The sequence below is a fragment of the Watersipora subatra genome, chromosome 7 (genome assembly GCF_963576615.1).
Source record: "Watersipora subatra chromosome 7, tzWatSuba1.1, whole genome shotgun sequence".
Taxonomy (NCBI): Eukaryota; Metazoa; Bryozoa; class Gymnolaemata; order Cheilostomatida; family Watersiporidae; genus Watersipora; species Watersipora subatra.
In genome coordinates this window covers 35458267-35482889 of record NC_088714.1, presented here as the reverse complement: position 1 = coordinate 35482889, position 24623 = coordinate 35458267, and the positions used below count along the sequence as shown (strand labels likewise).

The 24623-nt window shown below is 36.0% G+C and overlaps 1 protein-coding gene across 1 annotated transcript in view; it reads right to left on the bottom strand.

The window, feature by feature from the left end:
- The window catches only part of LOC137400031 (uncharacterized), a 68913-nt gene that overhangs the window by 26258 nt on the left and 18032 nt on the right, over positions 1–24623 (bottom strand). Inside the window, exon 8 of the mRNA XM_068086338.1 lies at positions 12880–12968. Coding sequence (XP_067942439.1) covers positions 12880–12968 — 89 coding nt within the window. The remainder of the gene's footprint in view (positions 1–12879; positions 12969–24623) is intronic.

Below are 24623 nucleotides of genomic sequence, written 5' to 3'. Positions count from 1 at the left end.
CTGATTTTTGCTTGCAGACACATAAACAGGGTGGAGTAAAGTGGAGAAAAAAAAAAATATCACTTCTCTATCCTGAATAGTTATAGTCGTCTGTTATAAACAGACAGTGCACTTGTAACTATCACCGTGTACAAACTTAAAAGATCCTTCCTACTCAAAGCATCGAACATGTCTGATAATTAGTCATTAGCTGCTAAATTCTTAACACCAAAGGCTTTTATTGGAAATCAGTGAAAACTGAAAACAAGCGTCGCAAGTTTGGGACTGAATTTGTTAATAGCAGGGCCTTACGAATTTCAAGGAAGGCATGCTAGATTATAAACGAAAATTCCAAAAGATTTTAGAGAAGTTTTGTAAACCTTATAGACACTTATAGACACTTATAGACACTTGACAGGATCTACAAAGTTGATCTCTAAAGGTGACCAGGAAATATGGCTTTTTATATATAAGTAGTTTGTTAACTGCACCCTATAAAAGAAACTTTTCAATTTAAATGCTAAGGAATTTAACATATTTTGTTACTTTTAGCGCGTAACTATAATAATCCTTTTTGTTGCAATATATAGGTACATATTGTTCACTAGCAAAACACAGTAAATATGTATTATATTAATCAGCCAAAAGGTTTAAATGAAAAAGATTGTGGTGTAAATTAAGTTAAAACAATAATTTTTGGCTTTTATTGGAAAAATTGCTTCAAATGTTCATTTATAGCTTAAACTTTTCTAGTCTTAGTGGACAAAGAGACCAGATTATGATTCACTGAATGTTCAAAACCATGAGGGGGTGGAGAAGATCAAGAGAGTGTTTACGTAAAAGAGGGAGTTCAAAAGTAGTAACCTAAGGTTTAGCAGAGCTAAAAGCTGTAAAACCCCTAATTAGGAATGACTTGACTAGGGAATAACATGATCAATGCTGTAATTCCTTAATAGAAACCCTTACTTTATTTATGTACTATTCAAAGAGTAAGTTTACTTTTATGTTAAAACATTAAACAAAACTTCATTAATTTGACAACAACCCTTGAAGTGTTCAAGGAGATGTGATGAGGGTATTCTGTATCATAATACTTCTAATAACTTTTGTCTTATTGTGATTTGCCAAAATCAATTTTTAATTTACCTCCTTCAGTCTGACCAGTATGCGATGATGTGTGGCAGTGATGTTGACTTCACGGTAAAGCATCGACTTAGGAACACTTCAAATTCAAATCTTTTAGACGTGAGATATAAAATTTGACTAAGTATTTATCTCGACGTACAAACTAATTTTCAAGAGACACATTTGCAACTTCTCGAAACATGGCAGTTTTGTAAATCAGCGCATAGTAGTTTCTACAGTAGTCATATAACATCAAACAAAGAGTAAAAAATGAACCGAAGTGGTCAAATTGAGTATTTTTTATATATTCAAAGCTGTTTCATAATTATCGTGATGAAGAGATCGAAAATGATGCTATCACCTCAGCTATATATATATTACCGTAAACTGCTGACCTCTATGCTATTGCCCTATATATTACTGTAAACTGCTGATTTCTATGCTATTGCCCTAACTATATATTACTGTAAACTGCTGATCTCTATGCTATTACCCTAACTATGTATTACTGTAAACTGCTGATCTCTATGATATTACCCTAACTATATATTACTGTAAACTGCTGATCTCTATGATATTACCCTAACTATATATTAGTGTAAACTGCTGATCTCTATGCTATTACCCTAACTATATATTACTGTAAACTGCTGACCTCTATGCTATAACCCTAACTATATATTACTGTAAACTGCTGATCTCTATGCTATTACCCTAACTATATATTACTGTAAACTGCTGATCTCTATGCTATTACCCTAACTATGTATTACTGTAAACTGCTGATCTCTATGATACTACCCTAACTATATATTACTGTAAACTGCTGATCTCTATGATATTACCCTAACTATATATTAGTGTAAACTGCTGATCTCTATGCTATTACCCTAACTATATATTACTGTAAACTGCTGATCTCTATGCTATAACCCTAACTATATATTACTGTAAACTGCTGATCTCTATGCTATTACCCTAACTATATATTACTGTAAACTGCTGATCTCTATGATATTACCCTAACTATATATTACTGTAAACTGCTGATCTCTATGCTATTGCCCTAACTATATATTACTGTAAACTGCTGATCTCTATGCTATAACCCTAACTATATATTACTGTAAACTGCTGATCTCTATGCTATAACCCTAACTATATATTACTGTAAACTGCTGATCTCTATGCTATTGCCCTAACTATATATTACTGTAAACTGCTGATCTCTATGCTATTACCCTAACTATATATTACTGTAAACTGCTGATCTCTATGCTATTGCCCTAACTATATATTACTGTAAACTGCTGATCTCTATGCTATAACCCTAACTATATATTACTGTAAACTGCTGATCTCTATGCTATAACCCTAACTATATATTACTGTAAACTGCTGATCTCTATGCTATAACCCTAACTATATATTACTGTAAACTGCTGATCTCTATGCTATAACCCTAACTATATATTACTGTAAACTGCTGATCTCTATGCTATAACCCTAACTATATATTACTGTAAACTGCTGATCTCTATGCTATAACCCTAACTATATATTACTGTAAACTGCTGATCTCTATGCTATTACCCTAACTTTATATTACTGCTACTTCTTTAATTGAGGAAAATACTTAATATTATTATTTATTGTAATTTACTATTTGGAATATTTTTATGGGTAGTCTTTTAATCCAGCAGCCAATGAAAAAGTTGAGAGGAAGCTGAAGGCAAAATTAAAAATGATAAAATAAAATACGTAGACAATTTAAGATGTTTAAAATTTCCATTATCTATGATATTCGTTTTGTAGCCATTTTTGCTGCACGCGCACACTTCATCTCAAGGTAGGCGTCGCACTACGTTCTATAACCTTGCATGTCTTATATCATTTGAAATATAGTCATTTGATAACAATGATGATTTTTATTTTTTTCTTTCTTTCCAACTTTCAGGTGCTTAAATTTGATTCTTACAGTTTATTGACTAAGACTTTCTAACAAACTATTTGATTTGAGCTGAGTATATGTCTGAGCAAAATCACATTATGACTTGCTTTTCAAGGCAATTTGACATGTTTTCTTAAATTATTAACAGAATACATCTCCTAATAGCATGATAGTAGTTTCTTAACAATTTGAACTATTTCTGAAATCTACTAACTAGTTTTTATATATGTAACACGCTGTAAAAAGCGCTGACTTGCGGATAACAGCAATAAGATATAGGAAAGATACATTGTTGGACAGGACAATGCGAGTCTAAGCTAGTGTAAACTGTGACGAATAGTAAAAGCCTGACTACATTTGACGACCTCAAAGAACTTTAAATTCATCGACTGAGAAGTTTTTGGAAGCGCTGTGAAACTGCTTGTAGTAATGAACTTGAACCAGCAGCTGCCACGACATTACGTCAGATGTTGCAGCTTCATTTCAAGTGAAGCAAAATCAATACAATGTTGGAAATTAGCAACCGATGATGCTGTACCGAATACTATTACCGAATAATAATAAAAAGTGGACAACTTTGACTGTAGTTGCACTTCTCCTTTTTACCCCACTCTACGTCTATTACATATACAGATGTGAAAACAGTTAAATGTTCAAATTCACATATTCTTAAAGGGTAAATGCCTCTAATCTCTTACGATTATACATTTTACTTATCTTACTTTATCTTACGATTTATCGCTTACAATAATGTGCGATAAAGGAGTCTGAACAGTCCCATTCATAGCGCGCATGCTATTGAATTTTTTATGATGTACTCTCAGATATTATAATGTCACTTCAAAGTTGATTTATTCTAGAATAAATATTTTCAACATTCGTCACGCCATCATTTTGCTATGACCAGTTCTTTCCGGAAGTAAAAAATAAGAGTTTCAACAAAAATCTTTTTATCTGACAGAGGACAATAAATCTCAATGACTCGATGAGACAATATGAAGCTATAAGTATATTAGTGGCCTGGTTACACGAAACACTAAAGTTTGACTTGTGCGCTAATTAAAATAAATGTTTAACAAAAAGACTGCACAGGCCATTGATCACATCCTAGGCCAAAACACCTGCAAGGCGGTGTCATGCAAGCGACTGGAGCTGATCTATGGGCAACGCATTAATCTTACAAATGACGGTGTTATGAACGCAATTTTGTAAGTTTTATAGACAACAAGCACAAGTGACTCAGCACAAGCACGCAATGAGTTATGGCTTATGACAAATGAAGAAATTACTGTTTGACTCATGCCTTGTTGACTCACTGCCTGAGCTTGCGTATTTAACGCTATTCTAATCAATTAGCCACAAAATGTTTGACTTCACATTTCTGAAAAGCCAACATTTTTTTCGAAGATGCAATAAATCGCCGCATAAATATGACTTGAAAGGCATTCTCAACGCATAAACAATAACAACGGAAAAATGAAGAGGTGAAAATTGCTTTTGCTAAAAATAAATCATGCAAATTCATTAAAACAGACTTTCTTTTATCTTTATACGATTTCATTTTTAACAAACAGGTAGTGAGTGAATGATCATATCGAAAGAAATGTTCAGAAATGCAGCTGCACTTAACTAGGCAAAATAATGTCACTAAATCTATTCAGCTTTTGGATAACCCAGATGACATTTGACAAAATATTGTAGGTAGAGTATTTATAAATATTTCAAGACTGCATCAGAAACATAGTAATTTTTTGTCAGTCTCAAGACATAGTAGTAACGTTGTGAACACTGCCCTTCTGTAACAACACAAATTTCTGCATACTTCAAACTCGTTTAACAGCTTTGTGTAACACAGAAATCCTCCACTGGTTATTGGTATTCAAGTTGAGTGTTGAAGAGTGACACAGGTATTTCACACTAATTTATACAAAAATAACTTTTTCACATTTTGATTTATATCACGACCAAATTTAGATTTGTTTTTTCAGACTGTGCTACAGCAGCGTTTTTCTGAAATGCTGATGCAACATTCCAGAAACATTGCAAACATCAGAAAAAATGCATTATGGGAGAAACACTCCATGTGAATAAAAAGTGAGATGAGTTGTTGCTTTTTTAGTTTAGCAAGTGGTGCCGATGGTGACATGCCAGTTCTCATACATTATCAGTCAGAATTAAATTTTGGAAGTTGAAATAAGTAATAATCTTGCGATGAACACACCGAGGTGAACATACTGAGGTGAACACGCCGAGGTGAACATACTGAGGTGAACATGCCGAGGTGAACATACTGAGGTGAACATACTGGGATGAACATACTGAGATGAACGTACTGAGGGGAACACACTGAGGTGAACATACCGAGGTGAACATACCGAGGTGAACATACCGAGGTGAACATACTGAGGTGAACATGCCAAGGTGACCATACTGAGGGGAACATGCTGAGGTGAACATGCTGAGGTGAACATACTGAGGTGAACATACTGGGATGAACATACTGAGATGAACGTACTGAGGGGAACATACTGAGGTGAACATACCGAGGTGAACATACTGAGGTGAACATACTGAGGTGAACATGCCGAGGTGAACATACTGAGGGGAACATGCCGACGTGAACATACTGAGGTGAACATACTGGGGTGAACATACTGAGGTGAACGTACTGAGAGGAACATGTCGAGGTGAACATACTGAGGTGAACATACTGGGGTGAACATACTGAGGTGAACATACTGAGGTGAACATGCCGAGGTGAACACACTGAAGTGAACATACTGAGGTGAACATACTGAGGTGAACATACTGAGGTGAACATACTGAGGTGAACTCATGAGCTCAAACCGTAATAACAAAAAGAGTTTGAGATCATTTGAATAGCTAGCTTAAAATTTAATTGTGGTCCATGCTATATAGGATATATATAGGATATATATAGGATAGGGTTTACCCGATTCAGAGGCTCAGCCAGAAATATGTGAGCTGACTCATAGCAAGCATGTAACAATTCTATATTCTTAAGGAATGTGTATATGAATAGATAAGAAGTCCTAGAAAAGCTTTTATTATAAGGAAGCACTGACTCGGTAATAATAGGTCTCTATACCTTTGTTATATCAACAATAATTAGTGCTAGCAGTAGCAGCCGCTATACTTTATTCCTCGAAGAAACTATGCTCGGATTAAAATAAAGTTGTGTTCAATAAACACTTTTGCAAAATGCGTTCAGTGCTGATGTCACACGTCAATTATATAGCAATAGCTAACTGACAAAACAATCAGCAATAACATCTTTATTTCAGTAGCCGAGGCAATAAAACTACATGCATATAACAACTGGAGGGGAAAATTGGTCTTTTGTAGAATCCTCTACAAACCGCATAAAACTAAGAAGATTTGACAGTTCGAAGCAGGCTTTTCCTATGACATGTTCTTCAAAAAGTGAGCCCTACTAAAAAGCCTTTGACAGATTGTATTGTATCTTCGGAAATTTCCACTGCTGCAACTCGCAACAGATATTTAGTCCGTATTCAAACCAGTGTGTCGTCATTCCTAAAAATATTCTTTTCACCAGTTTGCAGTAAAAAAAATTTAATTCAATTTAATCTCAACTCGCAATCCCAAACACAAGACCGAGTACGAAACACAAAATAAGAATATCCTTCAAGGAGCCACAGCAATATTAACCTATAGCTATGAATAATTGAAATGACTTACATGTAATTGTGGTATGAAGTTTATTAGTTCATCAAGCTAATTATGTTCACCGTGACAACCAGCTAGAATTGATCAAACTTGGGGTGCATGTGATCTTCTCAATTCAGTACGTAATTACGTTTTCAAAGGTATAGTGATTCTGATGATAGGATTTTAAAAAAACCACAAGGCACAAACTGATTGTAAGATTGCAGTATAAGACATTGGCCATACCAACTACATGTAGCAATCATGACCTCAATCCTAATAGCTTGCCTTCGCAAGCTCCTCATAAATCAAGTCCACACTGACTTCAAATTTAAAAACAATGGCTGCATTTCAAAACTTACAAAAATAGAGCCTACAGCGTAATAATATAATCGGTATAATTTGAAGCGGAACAATGGGTAAAGACTTAACATTGTCGATAACCATTGTAAACATAGAACAGCGGATAGTATGCATCGTAAGGATGGCAGCACGTAACAAGGCCGTAACAAATCACTATGTAAAAACCAAAAGACACACCAAACCATATAATAGGAACGATGAAAATAGTAAGACCACATTAAAAATGAAAATGTGTACCATCTAGCGGCTAGTATCAGTTCTCAGGCGCATACCTACAGACCGAATATTAGATGAAATGTTAATACTTAGGATGACGGACACTGTCGCTCAACTGGTGGATTAGCGAGTCTCGACAATACGTATAAATTTAATAATGTAAAATACATAAATCCATATTGTTAAAATTGCACAAGATTAGGCGTGACCAGTATCACGCAGGTGTAAGCTCACGTCGTCACATACTTAGATGGCTTACTCGCATCGCGCTATGAAATTATGGATAACCGACATTCCACCAAAATTAATGTATTATTAAACTGAATTTTTTTTGCAGCAATTGTGATCAAGCTGGACTTTAAAAGTTAAATTTGAGGAATAATGAAAAAACACATACATTGCTACCACTGATTGGTTGCGGACCTAAAACAATGTCAAAATCAACTACAAAAGTCAACCGCTATACTAAAAAAGTGATTGCATTATGAAAGCTTTTATGGCTGATACATCACTTCTAGTTTTTGTAGTTGTGGCAGATATACATATCCATAGAGTTGGTACAAAATATAAGAACAGCTGAACAAAGAGCTAAGCAAAGAGAAAATAGACCGGCTTTCAGGAATGTTTGTGAAGTTTAGCAATAGACTGTACATCACATACATACACTGTACATCACATACATACACTGTACATCACATAGCCATCACAAACATTTGTGCTAGAACATGATGAATCAATATGGAAATGTGTCGAATATCTACCGCTGACCTTTCAATTAATGTATTGTTAGAGCATTAAAAGAAATCTTCAAATGAACTATGAAATGCAAAAACAATTTTATGTGAATATTGTTACAAAAATTCTTACACTCTTCCTTGTGGACACATAATACTTTGCAAATATTGCGGCTTAAAATTCAACTGCTACAATGTTAAACAATGAGCCAGAGAATTTGGTACATTCTGCATAATAACTGCCCATACTAGCAGTTGAAGCGTAAGAGCCAGTTCTGTATCAATTGCTGAACAATGAAATGCTCAGGTGAGGTTCTTATGGAGTTTGATGCGTGTGCACACGGGAGAGAAGAAAACTCCAAAGCATATCAGAGTTTATCAGTCTGCCCAATCTAGTGTTTCCAGAAGAGAACACAAATCCTCTGCTACGATATCCCAGAAACTTCAACTATAAACCACAGGCTACGATATCCAAGGAGCTTCCACTATAAACTAGAGGATACGATATCCCAGAAACTTCAACTATAAACCACAGGCTACGATATCCAAGGAACTTCCACTATAAACTAGAGGCTACGATATCCCAGAAACTTCAACTATAAACCACAGGCTGCGATATCCAAGGAACTTCCACTATAAACTAGAGGCTACGATATCCCAGAAACTTCAACTATAAACCACAGGCTACGATATCCGAAAGACTTCAACTATAAACTACAGGCTACGATATCCGAGAAAGTTCAACTATAAACCACAGGCTACGCTATCCCAGAAACTTCAACTATAAACCACAGGCTAAGATATTCCAGAAAACATGAACAGATTATTTTTAAAAACCAGCATAATGGTAACTGTTGAAAATAGAGAAATGTTGGTAACACCAACTGAGCTTCAACTATAAACCACAGGCTCTGTAACAACTAGTGCAGAATACAAAAGTATGTGACATGAAATACAATGAACCTCACTATAAGATTTTAATTCGTTCCGGTGTTGGCATCGTAAGGGAAAAATGTTGTATAAAGGGGTATAGCAACCCATAGTAATTATCTAGTGCAAGCATGCCCTGGTAAAAAAATCAAAATCTTTCATACACTCCTCAATATGTTTGCTACAGTTTGCAGCCAAAAACTGGCTTTTATGTGCAATAGAACAGGAGTTACAAGCATCGATCCATTGAAAGCCGAGTTAGGATAGCAGCTAGGATGCTATCAAATAATATACTATAAATTTGCAAATTTATAAGCTATATATTAATTTATCACATGCTACAAATATATATTTAAGAACAAGTGACATAAACAAACAATATTATAATACATGCAGCAACAAAAACTAACACTTTTAAACAAAAATTAACATTTTCAAACAAATATTAACATTTTTGAAACAAAAATATTAGCCTCGTCTACTCAGCCAGTTGCATTCTGATTGTTGCTTACGTTTGGAACCATTTTAGGTTCTGACAGTCCAATACCTTCCACAATGTCTTCTGACCTCAACCCAACTTCTGCACGGCTGAGCTAGTCGATATTAGCGTCCAAACAATTTTTTAGCAAAGTGAAACTTTTACGCGACGCTATTTTGAATAGAAACTTCTAGAGCTAACAAAAAGAAACCGCATGTAATCACAATAGCCTCAAAGTGTTAAAATCAAAAATGGCACATTTTCATCGCAAATGTGAAAACCTTTTCCCACATACATTGACGTATTGAGACCGCGTTAAAAAATGAACTACTATTAGCCTGGCACAGTTACTAATTATTTCTATGGTTTTGCAATCAGTTTTCAACGAAAAACCTAAAGACTTAGAGCTGGAAAACAGGCTTCGATACGAACAACAACAACGAATGAATTAATCGTTAATGATGTAATCGAGTCATTAATAGTACAGTTTTGTGGACACTTTTCGACTGACCACTCGCTATTATGGGTTCGTAAAGATTAAGAATGTCAAATAGTATCGGTCAAATACAGCAGAAGTGGCGGTCAATTAACGGGTGGCGCACTATTTTTCAACCTTTCTCCCATAGTGGCGCACCGATAGAGGTGGCGTTCAAACAAAGGTGGTGTTCAACCACAGGGTTTATGGTAAATGAAATTAGCTTACTAAACACACAAAGCCAAGTTTTAATTCGTATTTCATTAAAGTAAACTTTAATTTTGTCATCGTCTAAAACTTTATCGCCTTTCTGTTTCCGGTTTCATTTTTACTACAACATATAGCATCATATCTCTTTCAGGTGTTGTAGGAGGGATTTCGGCATATATTTCGGGAATAGCATATCAGCGTCTTTGCTATTCCGAAATATTCAGCACGCCGACTGTCAAATTTGAATTTCGAGAGAAATTTTGGTTGATATCGTATGGCGGAAAAAATGTCAAGTGGCGTGGACAAAAAACCATCGTGAAAAAATCGTACAACAGGGACATCGTAACCAGTACGCGCATTGTAGTATGGAGTCCTACTACCGGGTTACGAGGTAAATAAGAGTATTACAGATATTATGAAAATGAAATGACCCAAACCAGCTTTACAGACCAGACATGTATAGTTTTGTTTACATTGATTATTAAGCAAAAACCAACACTTGCCAGCAGAGATGAAGAGGAAACAACAAGCACAACAAGCACATATACTGCTAGAAATCCAAGATGAACTACATAAAAACTAAAATGAATGAGTTATGACAACAAGTAACTTAACAGTGACGTCTTTGATAGCATCCAACATGCTTAAGATGACACTTTCCATTAGCATATTTTGACAAGGAAACATTTCAAATTAGGCCGTGGCAAAAGTAGTCAATGAAAGAAATGCATAGGAACAACCCAAACAGTATTAGAAGTATGACCTACTGAACACCCGTACTCGTGGCAGCAGCGCAGACGTCTGTGATCACCATCGCTTTAGCACATGGACAACTACTATACTTTCAGTTATTCTGGAAGTTACAGCTTAGAATATTTTACATGCAAGACAAATAGAAAAAACATTGTTTATAAAGGCCATAGTATATGTCAAACGATCAGACACTCTTTACGTATTGTTAAACTGTTAACTGCCACTTCCACAGGACTTCACTGTTGTATCAGTGGTATATACATAGACATCCACAGGACTTCACTGTTGTATTAGTGGTATAAACATAGACTCCCACAGGACTTCACTATTGTATTAGTGGTATATACATAGACACCCACAGGGCTTCACTGTTGTATTAGTGGCATAAATATAGACTCCCACAGGACTTCACTATTGTATTATTGATATATACATAGACACCCACAGGACTTCACTGTTGTATTAGCGGTATATACATAGACTCTCACAAGACTTCGCTATTGTACTAGTGGTATAAACATAGACTCCCACAAGACTTCACTATTGTATTAGTGATATATACATAGACTCCCACAGGACTTCACTGTTGTACTAGCGGTATAACTCTACATAGACTCTTACTTATCAAAACCCTCATGAGATTTATGTCTAAAATTAGCTCCTATTTTTATTAGACTCTCAAACGTGACACTGTTTAGAGACAAACAAGAACGCTTTCTGGTCGAATTTTGAGTTTCTAGATCTTTTATCTACTACAATTATACAACTAAATTCACATCTTGTTTTTATCTACTACAATTATACAACTAAATTCACATCTTGCTTTTATCTACTACAATTATACAACTAAATTCACATCTTGTTTTTATCTACTACAATTATACAACTAAATTCACATCTTGTTTTTATCTACTACAATTATACAACTAAATTCACATCTTGCTTTTATCTACTACAATTATACAACTAAATTCACATCTTGTTTTTATCTACTACAATTATACAACTAAATTCACATCTTGTTTTTATCTACTACAATTATACAACTAAATTCACATCTTGTTTTTATCTACTACAATTATACAACTAAATTCACATCTTGTTTTTATCTACTACAATTATACAACTAAATTCACATCTTGCTTTTATCTACTACAATTATACAACTAAATTCACATCTTGCTTTTATCTACTACAATTATACAACTAAATTCACATCTTGCTTTTATCTATTACAATTATACAACTAAATTCACATCTTGCTTTTATCTACTACAATTATACAACTAAATTCACATCTTGCTTTTATCTACTACGATTATACAACTAAATTCACATCTTGTTTTTATCTACTACAATTATACAACTAAATTCATATCTTGCTTTTATCTACTACAATTATACAACTAAATTCACATCTTGCTTTTATCTACAACAATTATACAACTAAATTCACATCTTGCTTTTATCTACTACAATTATACAACTAAATTCACATCTTGCACAATTTCAGTTTCACAGAAACATATGTCACAATTTTGTTCAAGTATTCTGAACATTTATATTATACAATGGACATATATATACCTACATAACATAAGTACATTGTACATACATGTACATATATAGCATGAGTACATGTATATACATACATGTATATTAATGTAATTATTACATGTACATGTACATGTATATATATTGGATTATGTTCGAGAACCGAGGTTCCACTGCACCTACAACGGACAACTTTTTCTGCTAACGTTTTACTATTAGTGATAGAGTAGATTGTAATGACACCTTGTTTTTCATGGATTGCATCGAGACCTGATTTGGCATAGCATGGATGGCAAAGTAATTTAAAGAGATGAACAGTTAGTATTTTCATGCTAACTCGCTAAGACCACTCTAAACAGAAAATGCTACAATTAGAAAAGATTTATCAAAATTAAAATAGATTCAAGACCTGAAAAAAACGAACCTGAAATCTATGTGATGTTCTTGTCTGTGTACTTCTCCGCTGTCTTCTATCGCTTCACAGTAAGATGGCAATACAGGACCACTGTCCAGCTAGAATATAAAGCGAGTGATCTGATTGTAAGAACTCACCTCATACATGTACATATATACAACATATCCTAAACCAACTTCAGATACTTCATTGCAACTAAAAGTTCAAGAATATCTCAGATACTAAATGAAATAAATATTTAAATCTAGTCTAAATGAAATATGCAACCGTCACCATGTCACCATTTCACAAGTGAAATGGTGACATGGTTAAACAAGTGAAATGGTGACATGGTTAAACAAGTGAAATGGTGACTTCCATGTCACCATTTCACTTGCTTAACCTAGTTCCCTGTGGCAACTCATTATAATTCAGCGGGTGACAGGAAAGTTACTATCCATTGACAAGTGACAGGAAAGAGCCAGTAAAAACCAATGACTGCCCGGGTTACACAAGGGTGAGAAATGCACTCAAGGAAATACATGGAAGGATAAATCCTAATAAAGCTGTCTTTATGGGACTATGCAGTCAGTGCCTTTAGGTTGAACCAATTTAATGGCTTTCTCCACTGCACTACATTGACAAAAGAAGTTTATCAAGATTTAAAACAAATGCCTTCTTGGTTTTGTGTGTAAACTGTTTTGAGGGAAACACATAGAAGACTAAGTCTAACCAACGCTGCATCGCTAGCCAGGATTAATCTAGTAATAGTAATAAGTATTATAAACAGTTGAACAACAGGACGACTCATAAAACTAGTTCTAACCAAGATTTGCTTAAGAAAAGTAAAAAAACACCCGTAATGCTTGTCACATTATTTACAACATATCAGACTCTGTATCAATCTCTGTCATTTATTAATAAAACATTTGAATCACCTGGGAGCTAATCTATAAACAATGAAGGCTATAGCCAATACTAAAATACATAATCCCACTTGTTGAGAGTTATAGATTGTTTTATGACAATGGTTCGGCGGATGTCCTTCACCTAAGGTGCTTATACAACTCAACAGCTTGCGACTAAGTGCACTTTAATAAAGGGCAAACTATTTAAAATATATGTTCTAAGATATAATAAACCATTAGGAATATTGATTCATGTCCATAGTATATACTATTGCAGTTATTCCCACCCATGTTGTTTACTCATATCATCTTAATCTTGTCACCATTGCAAATGTTCTTCCTTCAGCCTTGACCCAGCCCACATATGAATGCTATTCAGCCTTGACCCAGCCCACGTATCAAATGCTATTCAGCCTTGACCCAGCCCACATATGAATGCTATTCAGCCTTGACCCAGCCCACATATGAATGCTATTCAGCCTTGACCCAGCCCACATATGAATGCTATTCAGCCTTGACCCAGCCCACGTATCAAATGCTAATCAGCCTTGACCCAGCCGATGTATCAATGCTATTCAGCCTTGACCCAGCCGACGTATCAATGCTATTCAGCCTTGACCCATCCCACGTATCAATGCTATTCAGCCTTGACCCAGCCCATGTATCAATGCTATTCTGCCTTGACCCAGCCCACGTATCAATGCTAATCAGCCTTGAACCAGCCCACATATCAATGCTATTCAGCCTTGACCCAACCCACGAATCAAATGCCATTCAGCCTTGACCCAGCCCACGTATAAATGCGACCAAGCCTTGACCCAGTCCACGTAATAAATGTCATGAAAACTCTTTCAAACTCGACTCCATTTAAACATCACCCATTTTTCGCTACTTAATTTATGCATGTGTCACCAGCCATACCATTGGGCATACAATTTCAAACCTTTTTAGTGTTTCACCAAAGATTTGAAAGTAAGCCAGCAGACAAATCTCTGTTGCTGGGAAAAGATGAAGTAAGAAAATATTACATAGTGTGAGCTATTGACAAACTTTAAGCGACTGGTGGGAGTGGTGTGAGTGGTTTGAATGACATGGATAAGACAGGGCTATTAGTACTGCATATGTTGTACTAGCAATATGAAATCAACCAAAGCGATTAAAAGGGATATTTGACTAGAACTACTACCCTCAAGCCACAGTCCAAGACACAAATTTGATCAACAGAAATTGATGTATATTAAAATATTAGTAAAATATAGCCATTGACTGATACCGGTGAAGATCGATAAGAATTAAAATAACATAATTATTGGAACACAGTTTTAATGTCTGAATCGCTCGTGAATTTACTGCTTCGAAAAAAGTTTAACCTATAAAATTGATCTAAAATAATGTCAAAGGTAATGCCAAGCTAGCAACACAGCAATTAAAAATAAAAAAAATCCTATAGTGAAACTTTTCTATAAAAAATGTAAAGCACAATGATGTGCATTTGAGACATTTGTAATTGATGCTACTGACATTGACAGCTCCAGCAAGGCTACTAGTAATTACTTTACACCAATGATGAACAAAGATACCATAGAGCCACTTGAAAAAAGGTCAATGAGCCAGCCAACGAAAATTAAAATTTTACATTTAATCAAGATATAATATTTAGAAGTTTAATTTTTAGTTGAGGAAAACGAATGAGTGGAGGGTGGACACACGCTATTAGGAGGGTGGACACACGCTATTAGGATGGTGGACACACGCTATTAGGAGGGTGGACACACGCTATTAGGATGGTGGACACACGCTATTAGGAGGGTGGACACACGCTATTAGGATGGTGGACACACGCTATTAGGAGGGTGGACACACGCTATTAGGAGGGTGGACACACGCTATTAGGATGGTGGACACACGCTATTAGGAGGGTGGACACACGCTATTAGGAGGGTGGACACACGCTATTAGGAGGGTGGACACACGCTATTAGGAGGGTGGACACACGCTATTAGGAGGGTGGACACACGCTATTAGGATGGTGGACACACGCTATTAGGAGGGTGGACACACGCTATTAGGATGGTGGACACACGCTATTAGGAGGGTGGACACACGCTATTAGGAGGGTGGACACACGCTATTAGGAGGGTAGGCTTATAGAAGAGGAAATCTTTAACATCCTTCGGACAAGCAAGCTGTCAAGACTATAAGGCTATAACTATCTTGTTGATGTCAGTATGCCAGCTTCTCATTCATGATCATGATCAATGGACCAAACCGTTTGCTATTGATTGGTAAATCTGGTATTTTTACAATTTACGACGCTCTCTATGCATAGTTTAGCAATTAGCTACAAATAAACCATGAGTCATCTGTCAGCTGATAAGCATACGATTGTTGTACTTGTTACAAACAAATAATACCAAATAGCCAACAAGCAAAATAAAGGGTAGAAGTTTAATTGGCGAGTAAACACTTTCATCTACATGAAGTCTTCCAATAATATGTAAATTACTCATCAAAATCGATAGTTCTAGTTATGTTCAACTTACCTTTACAGGATTTTAACATTTACAAACAAAACTGCAAGCATACCGCTACATTTTTATGACTTTTTAGCAGAGCTTCGGATGATGAACATGTAAACATTAATAAAATTGAAAACCTCCAAATCAAAAAACTCACCAATTAAAAAAAAATTTGCGTAGAGAATGACAGATTGTCTTATAAAAGTATTTAATAAAAACGAAACTCAATATAAATATAGCTGTATAATAGCATTGCAGCTCTAACATGTCCACAAGAATTTGTGGACACCTTGTCAAGAGGTTACTAAGTTTACATTGTTTTACCACAAACTAACAATATTGAAATTGGTTTTGGTTGGAATGAAAAAGCTGTTAAGTACAAATATTTTAATTCATTACCTTTAGCCCTTTCTACCTTTTATTAGCGGTAGACCTTAGGGCAGTTGCATTACTGCTTATATTCATCGCAATCCATTTTAATTGATACCAATGGATGATTATACGAAAGATGATGATTGATAGCAATGGCCACAGCATTATACTAAAATCCTATAATCCAATTCATTGATCAGCTATTATAAATGTCGTATACATAATATAAAAACTAAAAAGCCTCTGCAATGTTACCAGGAGGTGAAGACAATAAAAACACTCAACGATTTGGTCCATGGACCATATTTCATAAAAATCGGACTGAAAATGGCCAACAACAGCTGTGTGATATTGTACAAAGAAAAATCACAAAATGCCTATAATGTCAATAATATATGATACAAATTAATGAAACAATGGTGCATTTAATTGTTTTTACAGATGTTTGTTTGCAGAACAATTGCGTGCAAGCGAACTACTGCTATCTTGAGTAAGTCATTACTACGAGAGGCAGGCGTATGATTCAGTTAGGTTCTACTAGGCAGAACTTGTCTAATGACCTTTGAAGGAGGTTGGAGTGAGCATTAAAATTATGAAACTATTATCCCATCACCAAGGTAGGCGCAAAAATAATCACTTGTGATTCATGAATATGTTTTTTGTTTCTTCCTGATTAATTCTAGGTAAAGGTGACCAAGGCTGAATGTTTCTATTTGTTTATGTGTAATTTTCAATTAACGAGAATTGGCGCCACACAGTTAGCTGAGCATGTTTTGGGACTATTTGTGTGATGCAAGATAATAATTGTTGACTCAGTAAATGCTCAGCTGAGAGATTACCGGCGCAATTTGTAATCGTTTTTTACAAAAGCTAATCAAATTCTCAATGCGTGTACAAAAAACTACGATCAAGAATAAGGATGTACATATGCGTTACGGATAAACTTCAGCTTTTGCTTGAAAACTTGTGGTCTTTTCATGGCCCTTTTCATGCACAGACTTCCAATACAGTTACAAAGGATAGATGTAACTTGAACCGAATGTGTACAGGTAGTTCCAAAATACTAGAGGCAGTTATGAATGTCTCATTACAATTCAATCACAATACAGATCAGTAAAACATGCGGAGCGTGTGAAGCATAACTAAAGCTCATGTGATGTTTGTTAGCTTGACCATCATGCGCTTGAAAAAGGTTCATTTCAAAAGCCAGCAAAAAGTCGCTTAATTACAACGAACCTGTAACAAATAGGTTGAGCTGAAGACGAATGTCCTATCGTTCTCTTCGCCTGTTGGAGTTTTTTGTACTTTACATTACTTGCTATGCAATGGAATGTAAGACACCCAAAATGCAAAATTTTCAAACAGATCTCAGTATTGATGTGCATCTAAGGGTTGTGTTGTGCTTATAATTGGGCCTTTCACAAATTTATAATCTGGTTGTAGTACATGTTATAATAAATGGATTAATAATAATCCTCACGGCAAATTAATTTGAGTAAAATAATAACTGTATCAACTAACCATGTGAGGATAGAACCAACAAGCTGGTTGAACACATATTGTTGACCCAATTAACACATCTATCTTAGACAACACCCAATTAACATACCTACCTTATACAACACACACTTAACACACCTACCTTATACAACACCCAATTAACATACCTACCTTATACAACACCCAATTAACATACCTATCTTATACAACACCCAATTAACATACCTACCTTATACAACACCCAATTAACACACCTACCTTATACAACACCCAATTAACATACCTACCTTATACAACACCCAATTAACACACCTACCTTATACAACACCCAATTAACACACCTACCTTATACAACACCCATTTAACACACCTACCTTATACAACACCCATTTAACATACCTACCTTATACAACACCCAACTAACATACCTATCTTATACAACACCCAATAACATACCTACCTTATACAACACCCAATTAACACACCTACCTTATACAACACCCAATTAACACACCTACCTTATACAACACCCAATTAACACACCTACCTTATACAACACCCAATTAACACACCTACCTTATACAACACCCAATTAACACACCTACCTTATACAACACCCATTTAACACACCTACCTTATACAACACCCATTTAACATACCTACCTTATACAACACCCAATTAACATACCTATCTTATACAACACCCAATAACATACCTACCTTATACAACACCCATTTAACACACCTACCTTATACAACACACACTTAACACACCTACCTTATACAACACCCAATTAACACACCTACCTTATACAACACCCATTTAACACACCTACCTTATACAACACCCATTTAACACACCTATCTTAGACAATAGCCAATCAAAAACCTTTATCCAGAGGAATGTATTAACAATGTACAATGTACTTCCGCATATATTAATAGTTTAGATACAGGTTCGGCTTAGCTGATGAAGCCAAAAAATAACCGAATCTCATAGTTTATTGGAGAACTTATTTTTAGTGAATGCGATGTTCACTTTATACTTTAAAAGCTGGTTTTGGGGGTTGTTCAGCAAATGGTAGTTTAGTTGGTCAGTTGAATGTAGCAAACGCAATCTTGTGACTGAAAAAAAAACAGCTATAACAGCATTCATTTAGTGAATTCCAATATACACCCTTCCGAAGTGCCCTGACAAATGATTGAGGCTCAGATATGTAAATAAAGCAAATATATAGCAACTGCTACTTTGTATTAGTTTGTTAACAAATGATTCCCTCTGGCCACTTTTTAACCCTAGTACTCAGCCCTGATGCGGTTCCTATGAGTTTATTCTATAGAATTGGTCATCAAGCCTTACAATGGTTTCCTTTATACTTTTAAAACTTAGAGACCTGAGTTTCAGAGTGTACAATTATTACTGTACACCTAGAAGGCAGTTTAACTCCAAACCATTATAAAATAAGTTATAAAAATCTGTTTCGAATTAGCAATAAAATTCAAAACAATACTAATAACATTAACACAGCACTTTTTATCCTGGTATAATATGAAGAAAACAAAGAGGTATGAATAGGCAGATAATTAAATGCAAACTAAGCATCCAACGGAAGATTTCATGAATTGCTAATTTTGTATGAAAATACATGTATTTTGCAGCACCTTCAAGGTAGGAATAAATGAGTGGACATGATAGTTGATGAGTTTATATAGAATATTGTCAGTTGCGTGGCTAACCATTTTTAAAAAATGGAATTTTCTGGAGCGATCTCGAGGGCACTCTGACAAAACCGGCAACGAGTGACTCGGTATTTTTAGAGCTACTTAAGAATTTATAGCTAATTTATATTCTACTCGAATTAATTATCACGACATACTCATGATAATATACCTCATCCAATACATAAGCTTATCAACACCAAATACCCGATAGAATACATAAGCGTATCAACACGGAATACCTGATAGAATAAGTATGAAGAATATATCAGTATGGTCTACCGCACTAATAAGCATAACTTTACATTTCCTAAAAACACTCAGGTTTAATACCAGATAGTATGTGAGAAACCATCATTCTCACAACTAATGTAACTGAATCACTCATGGAATTCATTGCATAAAAGGCAGTGGAGTCAAGTTCATGAGCACTACATGTACCAAACTCAGTTTCATGAGCATAATGAATGCCAAAGTTATGGTACTAAAACATAGTTGTCCTAAATGGCTCTGTGATAACATGCACACTTGGACTGCCCTGTGATCACATGCACACTTGGACTGCCCTGTGATTACATGCACACTTGGACTGCCCTGTGATTACATGCACACTTGGGCTGCCCTGTGATCACATGCACTCTTAGACTGCCCTGTGATCACATGCACTCTTAGACTGCACTGTGATCACATGCACTCTTAGACTGCCCTGTGATTACATGCATACTTGGACTGCCCTGTGATCACATGCACACTTAGACTGCCCTGTGATCACATGCACTCTTGGACTGCCCTGTGATCACATGCACACTTAGACTGCCCTGTGATCACATGCACTCTTAGACTGCCCTGTGATCACATGCACACTTGGACTGCCCTGTGATCACATGCACACTTAGACTGCCCTGTGATCACATGCATTCTTAGACTGCCCTGTGATCACATGCACTCTTAGACTGCCCTGTGATCACATGCACACTTGGACTGCCCTGTGATTACATGCACACTTGGACTGCCCTGTGATCACATGCACTCTTAGACTGCCCTGTGATCACATGCACACTTAGACTGCCCTGTGATCACATGCACTCTTAGACTGCCCTGTGATCACATGCACACTTGGACTGCCCTGTGATCACATGCACTCTTAGACTGCCCTGTGATCACATGCACTCTTAGACTGCCCTGTGATCACATGCACTCTTAGACTGCCCTGTGATCACATGCACTCTTAGACTGCCCTGTGATCACATGCACTCTTAGACTGCCCTGTGATCACATGCACACTTAGACTGCCCTGTGATCACATGCACACTTGGACTGCCCTGTGATCACATGCATACTTAGACTGCCCTGTGATCACATGCACTCTTAGACTGCCCTGTGATCACATGCACTCTTAGACTGCCCTGTGATCACGTGCACACTTAGACTGCCCTGTGATCACATGCACACTTAGACTGCCCTGTGATCACATGCACACTTAGACTGCCCTGTGATCACATGCACACTTAGACTGCCCTGTGATTACATGCACTCTTAGACTGCCCTGTGATCACATGCACACTTGGACTGCCCTGTGATTACATGCACACTTGGATTGCCCTGTGATCACATGCACACTTAGACTGCCCTGTGATCACATGCACTCTTAGACTGCCCTGTGATCACATGCACTCTTAGACTGCCCTGTGATCACATGCACACTTGGACTGCCCTGTGATTACATGCACACTTGGATTGCCCTGTGATCACATGCACACTTGTACTGCCCTGTGATCACATGCACTCTTAGACTGCCCTGTGATCACATGCACACTTGGACTGCCCTGTGATTACATGCACACTTGGACTGCCCTGTGATTACATGCACACTTGGATTGCCCTGTGATCACATGCACACTTAGACTGCCCTGTGATCACATGCACACTTAGACTGCCCTGTGATCACATGCACACTTAGACTGCCCTGTGATCACATGCACTCTTAAACTGCCCTGTGATCACATGCACACTTGGACTGCCCTGTGATTACATGCACACTTGGATTGCCCTGTGATCACATGCACTCTTAGACTGCCCTGTGATCACATGCACTCTTAGACTGCCCTGTGATCACATGCACACTTGGACTGCCCTGTGATTACATGCACACTTGGATTGCCCTGTGATCACATGCACTCTTAGACTGCACAATATCAAATAAATCAGCTTAACTTCATTAACTTCATCAGCTTAGCTATGATTTCACATATAATCTTGCACCATGATTCTGCTAAATATAGGTATAATTTAGACTGTTCAACAATTATATCAATACATATTTTCTGTCTAATCAATAATTATTTGAGAAAGATATGTGTAACATTTTTCATATTTATTAATGATTCTCCATTTCCTGTCAAATCACCCAGTCTATGATTATAGCATTGAAACTTTGTTGGTGAAATTGACGGACTCGAAGGAATATTTCAAGGCTTGGAAAAAAAGAGCGAAACCAAATGGCTGCTTCTTTTGACTCATCTGGAGCTCATGTCATCAAGTAATCTATTTAACCCTTTCAGGCCGATTCCCAAATTATCCAGGAAGAACTTGTTATCTCCTGGGCCCAATCCCGAATTATTCGGGAGCGACTTTTTAAGCGATTTGTTCGAAAGCCATTGACTATATCGTAATTTTGTTACAATATTTTGAAAGGGCTAATTCTAAGCTTTCAAATGAGTACCACCTTGCTATAGGTTAGAGCACGTAAAACAGGCCAATAAGGCTTCTGCCCTTACGTTAGTGTAAGAAAAATCTACCAAAGCAGCAAAATTTGGTATCGTTTTTTTCGCAGTATTATTATAGTTTCAATGTTATATTCCAACGCCACAGCGTTTTAATTTCACCACTAGCTCTAGATAAGTCTCAAAAGCAGACGTGATTATAAGATTTACTTACATGTACGTACCACATAGACTTTGACTAAAGGGTAAGAAAGACATATCACTCGTTTCTACTATCTGACTGAGTCTGACAGATGTGATAGTAGTTTTTTCCGAATTGAGTAAACTTGGATGTACTATGATTTTATTTTAAACAGCCTTACTACTTGCTGTTGAAATTGGGCATACTGACAAAAAATCTTAATTAATTACGTAAGTAATTACGGCGATGGAATTACTCAATAGCAGCTAAATGTGATCCGAAGTTGACCAACCACGTTTTGCATAATCATGATTATCTCAGCTTGTAGTGCGAATGTCAGCTTGTAATGTGAATAATTTTTTCCATTGCTGATCCTAGCACATGTGCCTACAACCTAAATGTATAGTTTGTCAGGTTTAGTTTGCTTTCAATGCTTTTAGTGGTTAGTAATTTTTTGAATCGTTTAGTGATTTGAAGCAAGTTTTTAAATTCTGCGCACAAAAAGTTTCTTTACTTGTACATGGCTACATTGTTTTAATATAGAAATGCTGTTCGAGATGTTTTCTTGTTGAATAAAAAAACAGAATTAAAAATTAATAGAAAATGAGATACGGACAGTTTAGTGACACTGAGTCGATCACTTGTGAACAGCCAATTGATTGATTGGGCCTGGATGTGCGCAATAGAGTTATTTAATTGGACCTGAAAGGTTTTTATATATTACTGGTTAAAATATTGTTGGTAAAATGCAGTACCTTCTAGATTATTAATGCAATTGGGAGGTGAACTAAAGCAACATTGATAAGCATAATTAAAAATAATCTTGGATACTTTTTTATAGACATCTATATATACATACTAATGATATAAAAACGTATATATGCTTTTGTTTACAAAATATAATACAGTTTGCACACTTGAACAAATTTGTCTCCGTGGTTCTATGACTAGTAGCAAAAATATAAAAGTTTGTAGCTATATAACTTGTGAGCTTGTAACAATATGTTACCAGATGATATATTGAATGATTAGTAATATAACATAATTAGCAACGTAGTATTAGCTTTTACTATCGTGAAAACCGTAACTCACATGAAAAGTTATTTTGAACAAAATTTGAAATCAACTAGTCAATTTTTGCAGAAATCAGCAAATACTAGAGCACTAGAACTACAAATACTAGAGCACTAGAACTACAAAAAGCAAACCAAATGTTTGCTGCTAATTCATCACTGCTTTACAAGCTTTACTGCTGTATGAATGAATGAGTGTAAAATAAGAATGTCTTCTAACAAATACTGACTGGTGCGAACATATGCACCTGTCACTAGAGGGTAACGATGGTGATGGGGATTATGAAACTGGTCCTGACAATATTACCTTTTCAACGTCAATCCAACTAAATACCCGCAAAGGATTCCGCAGTATATTTACGTGTTTATAAGCTATTCAAATGAACAATCCAAAAAATCTGCACTCTCAGCGTTTATATTTATAGCTAAGAGAGAGAAGCAAAAACATTGAGAAATCACAGCCCACTCCGTCAAACTCTGCTTATGGAATTTGTTAATGAAGGTATTTTTTGCGAGCCAATCTCTTTAAGTTCATAAATTCTGCAATACTTAGTTTAGTAACACAAGAAAGACGCATGAATGATCGCGAATCAGACGCGTATGTGAAAATAAACACAAAATAGGCAGAACGACTGAAGCATCAATGAAAGAGTGTGATAACTTGCAGGCTAAAAGGTAACGGAGCCAACATCATCTGTCTATCCCTAGAGGAGTTAACAGCCAACCTCTTGCCGAGCTGTTCTAAAGTTACTTAAAACACAAGGGAATAAAATTGAGTA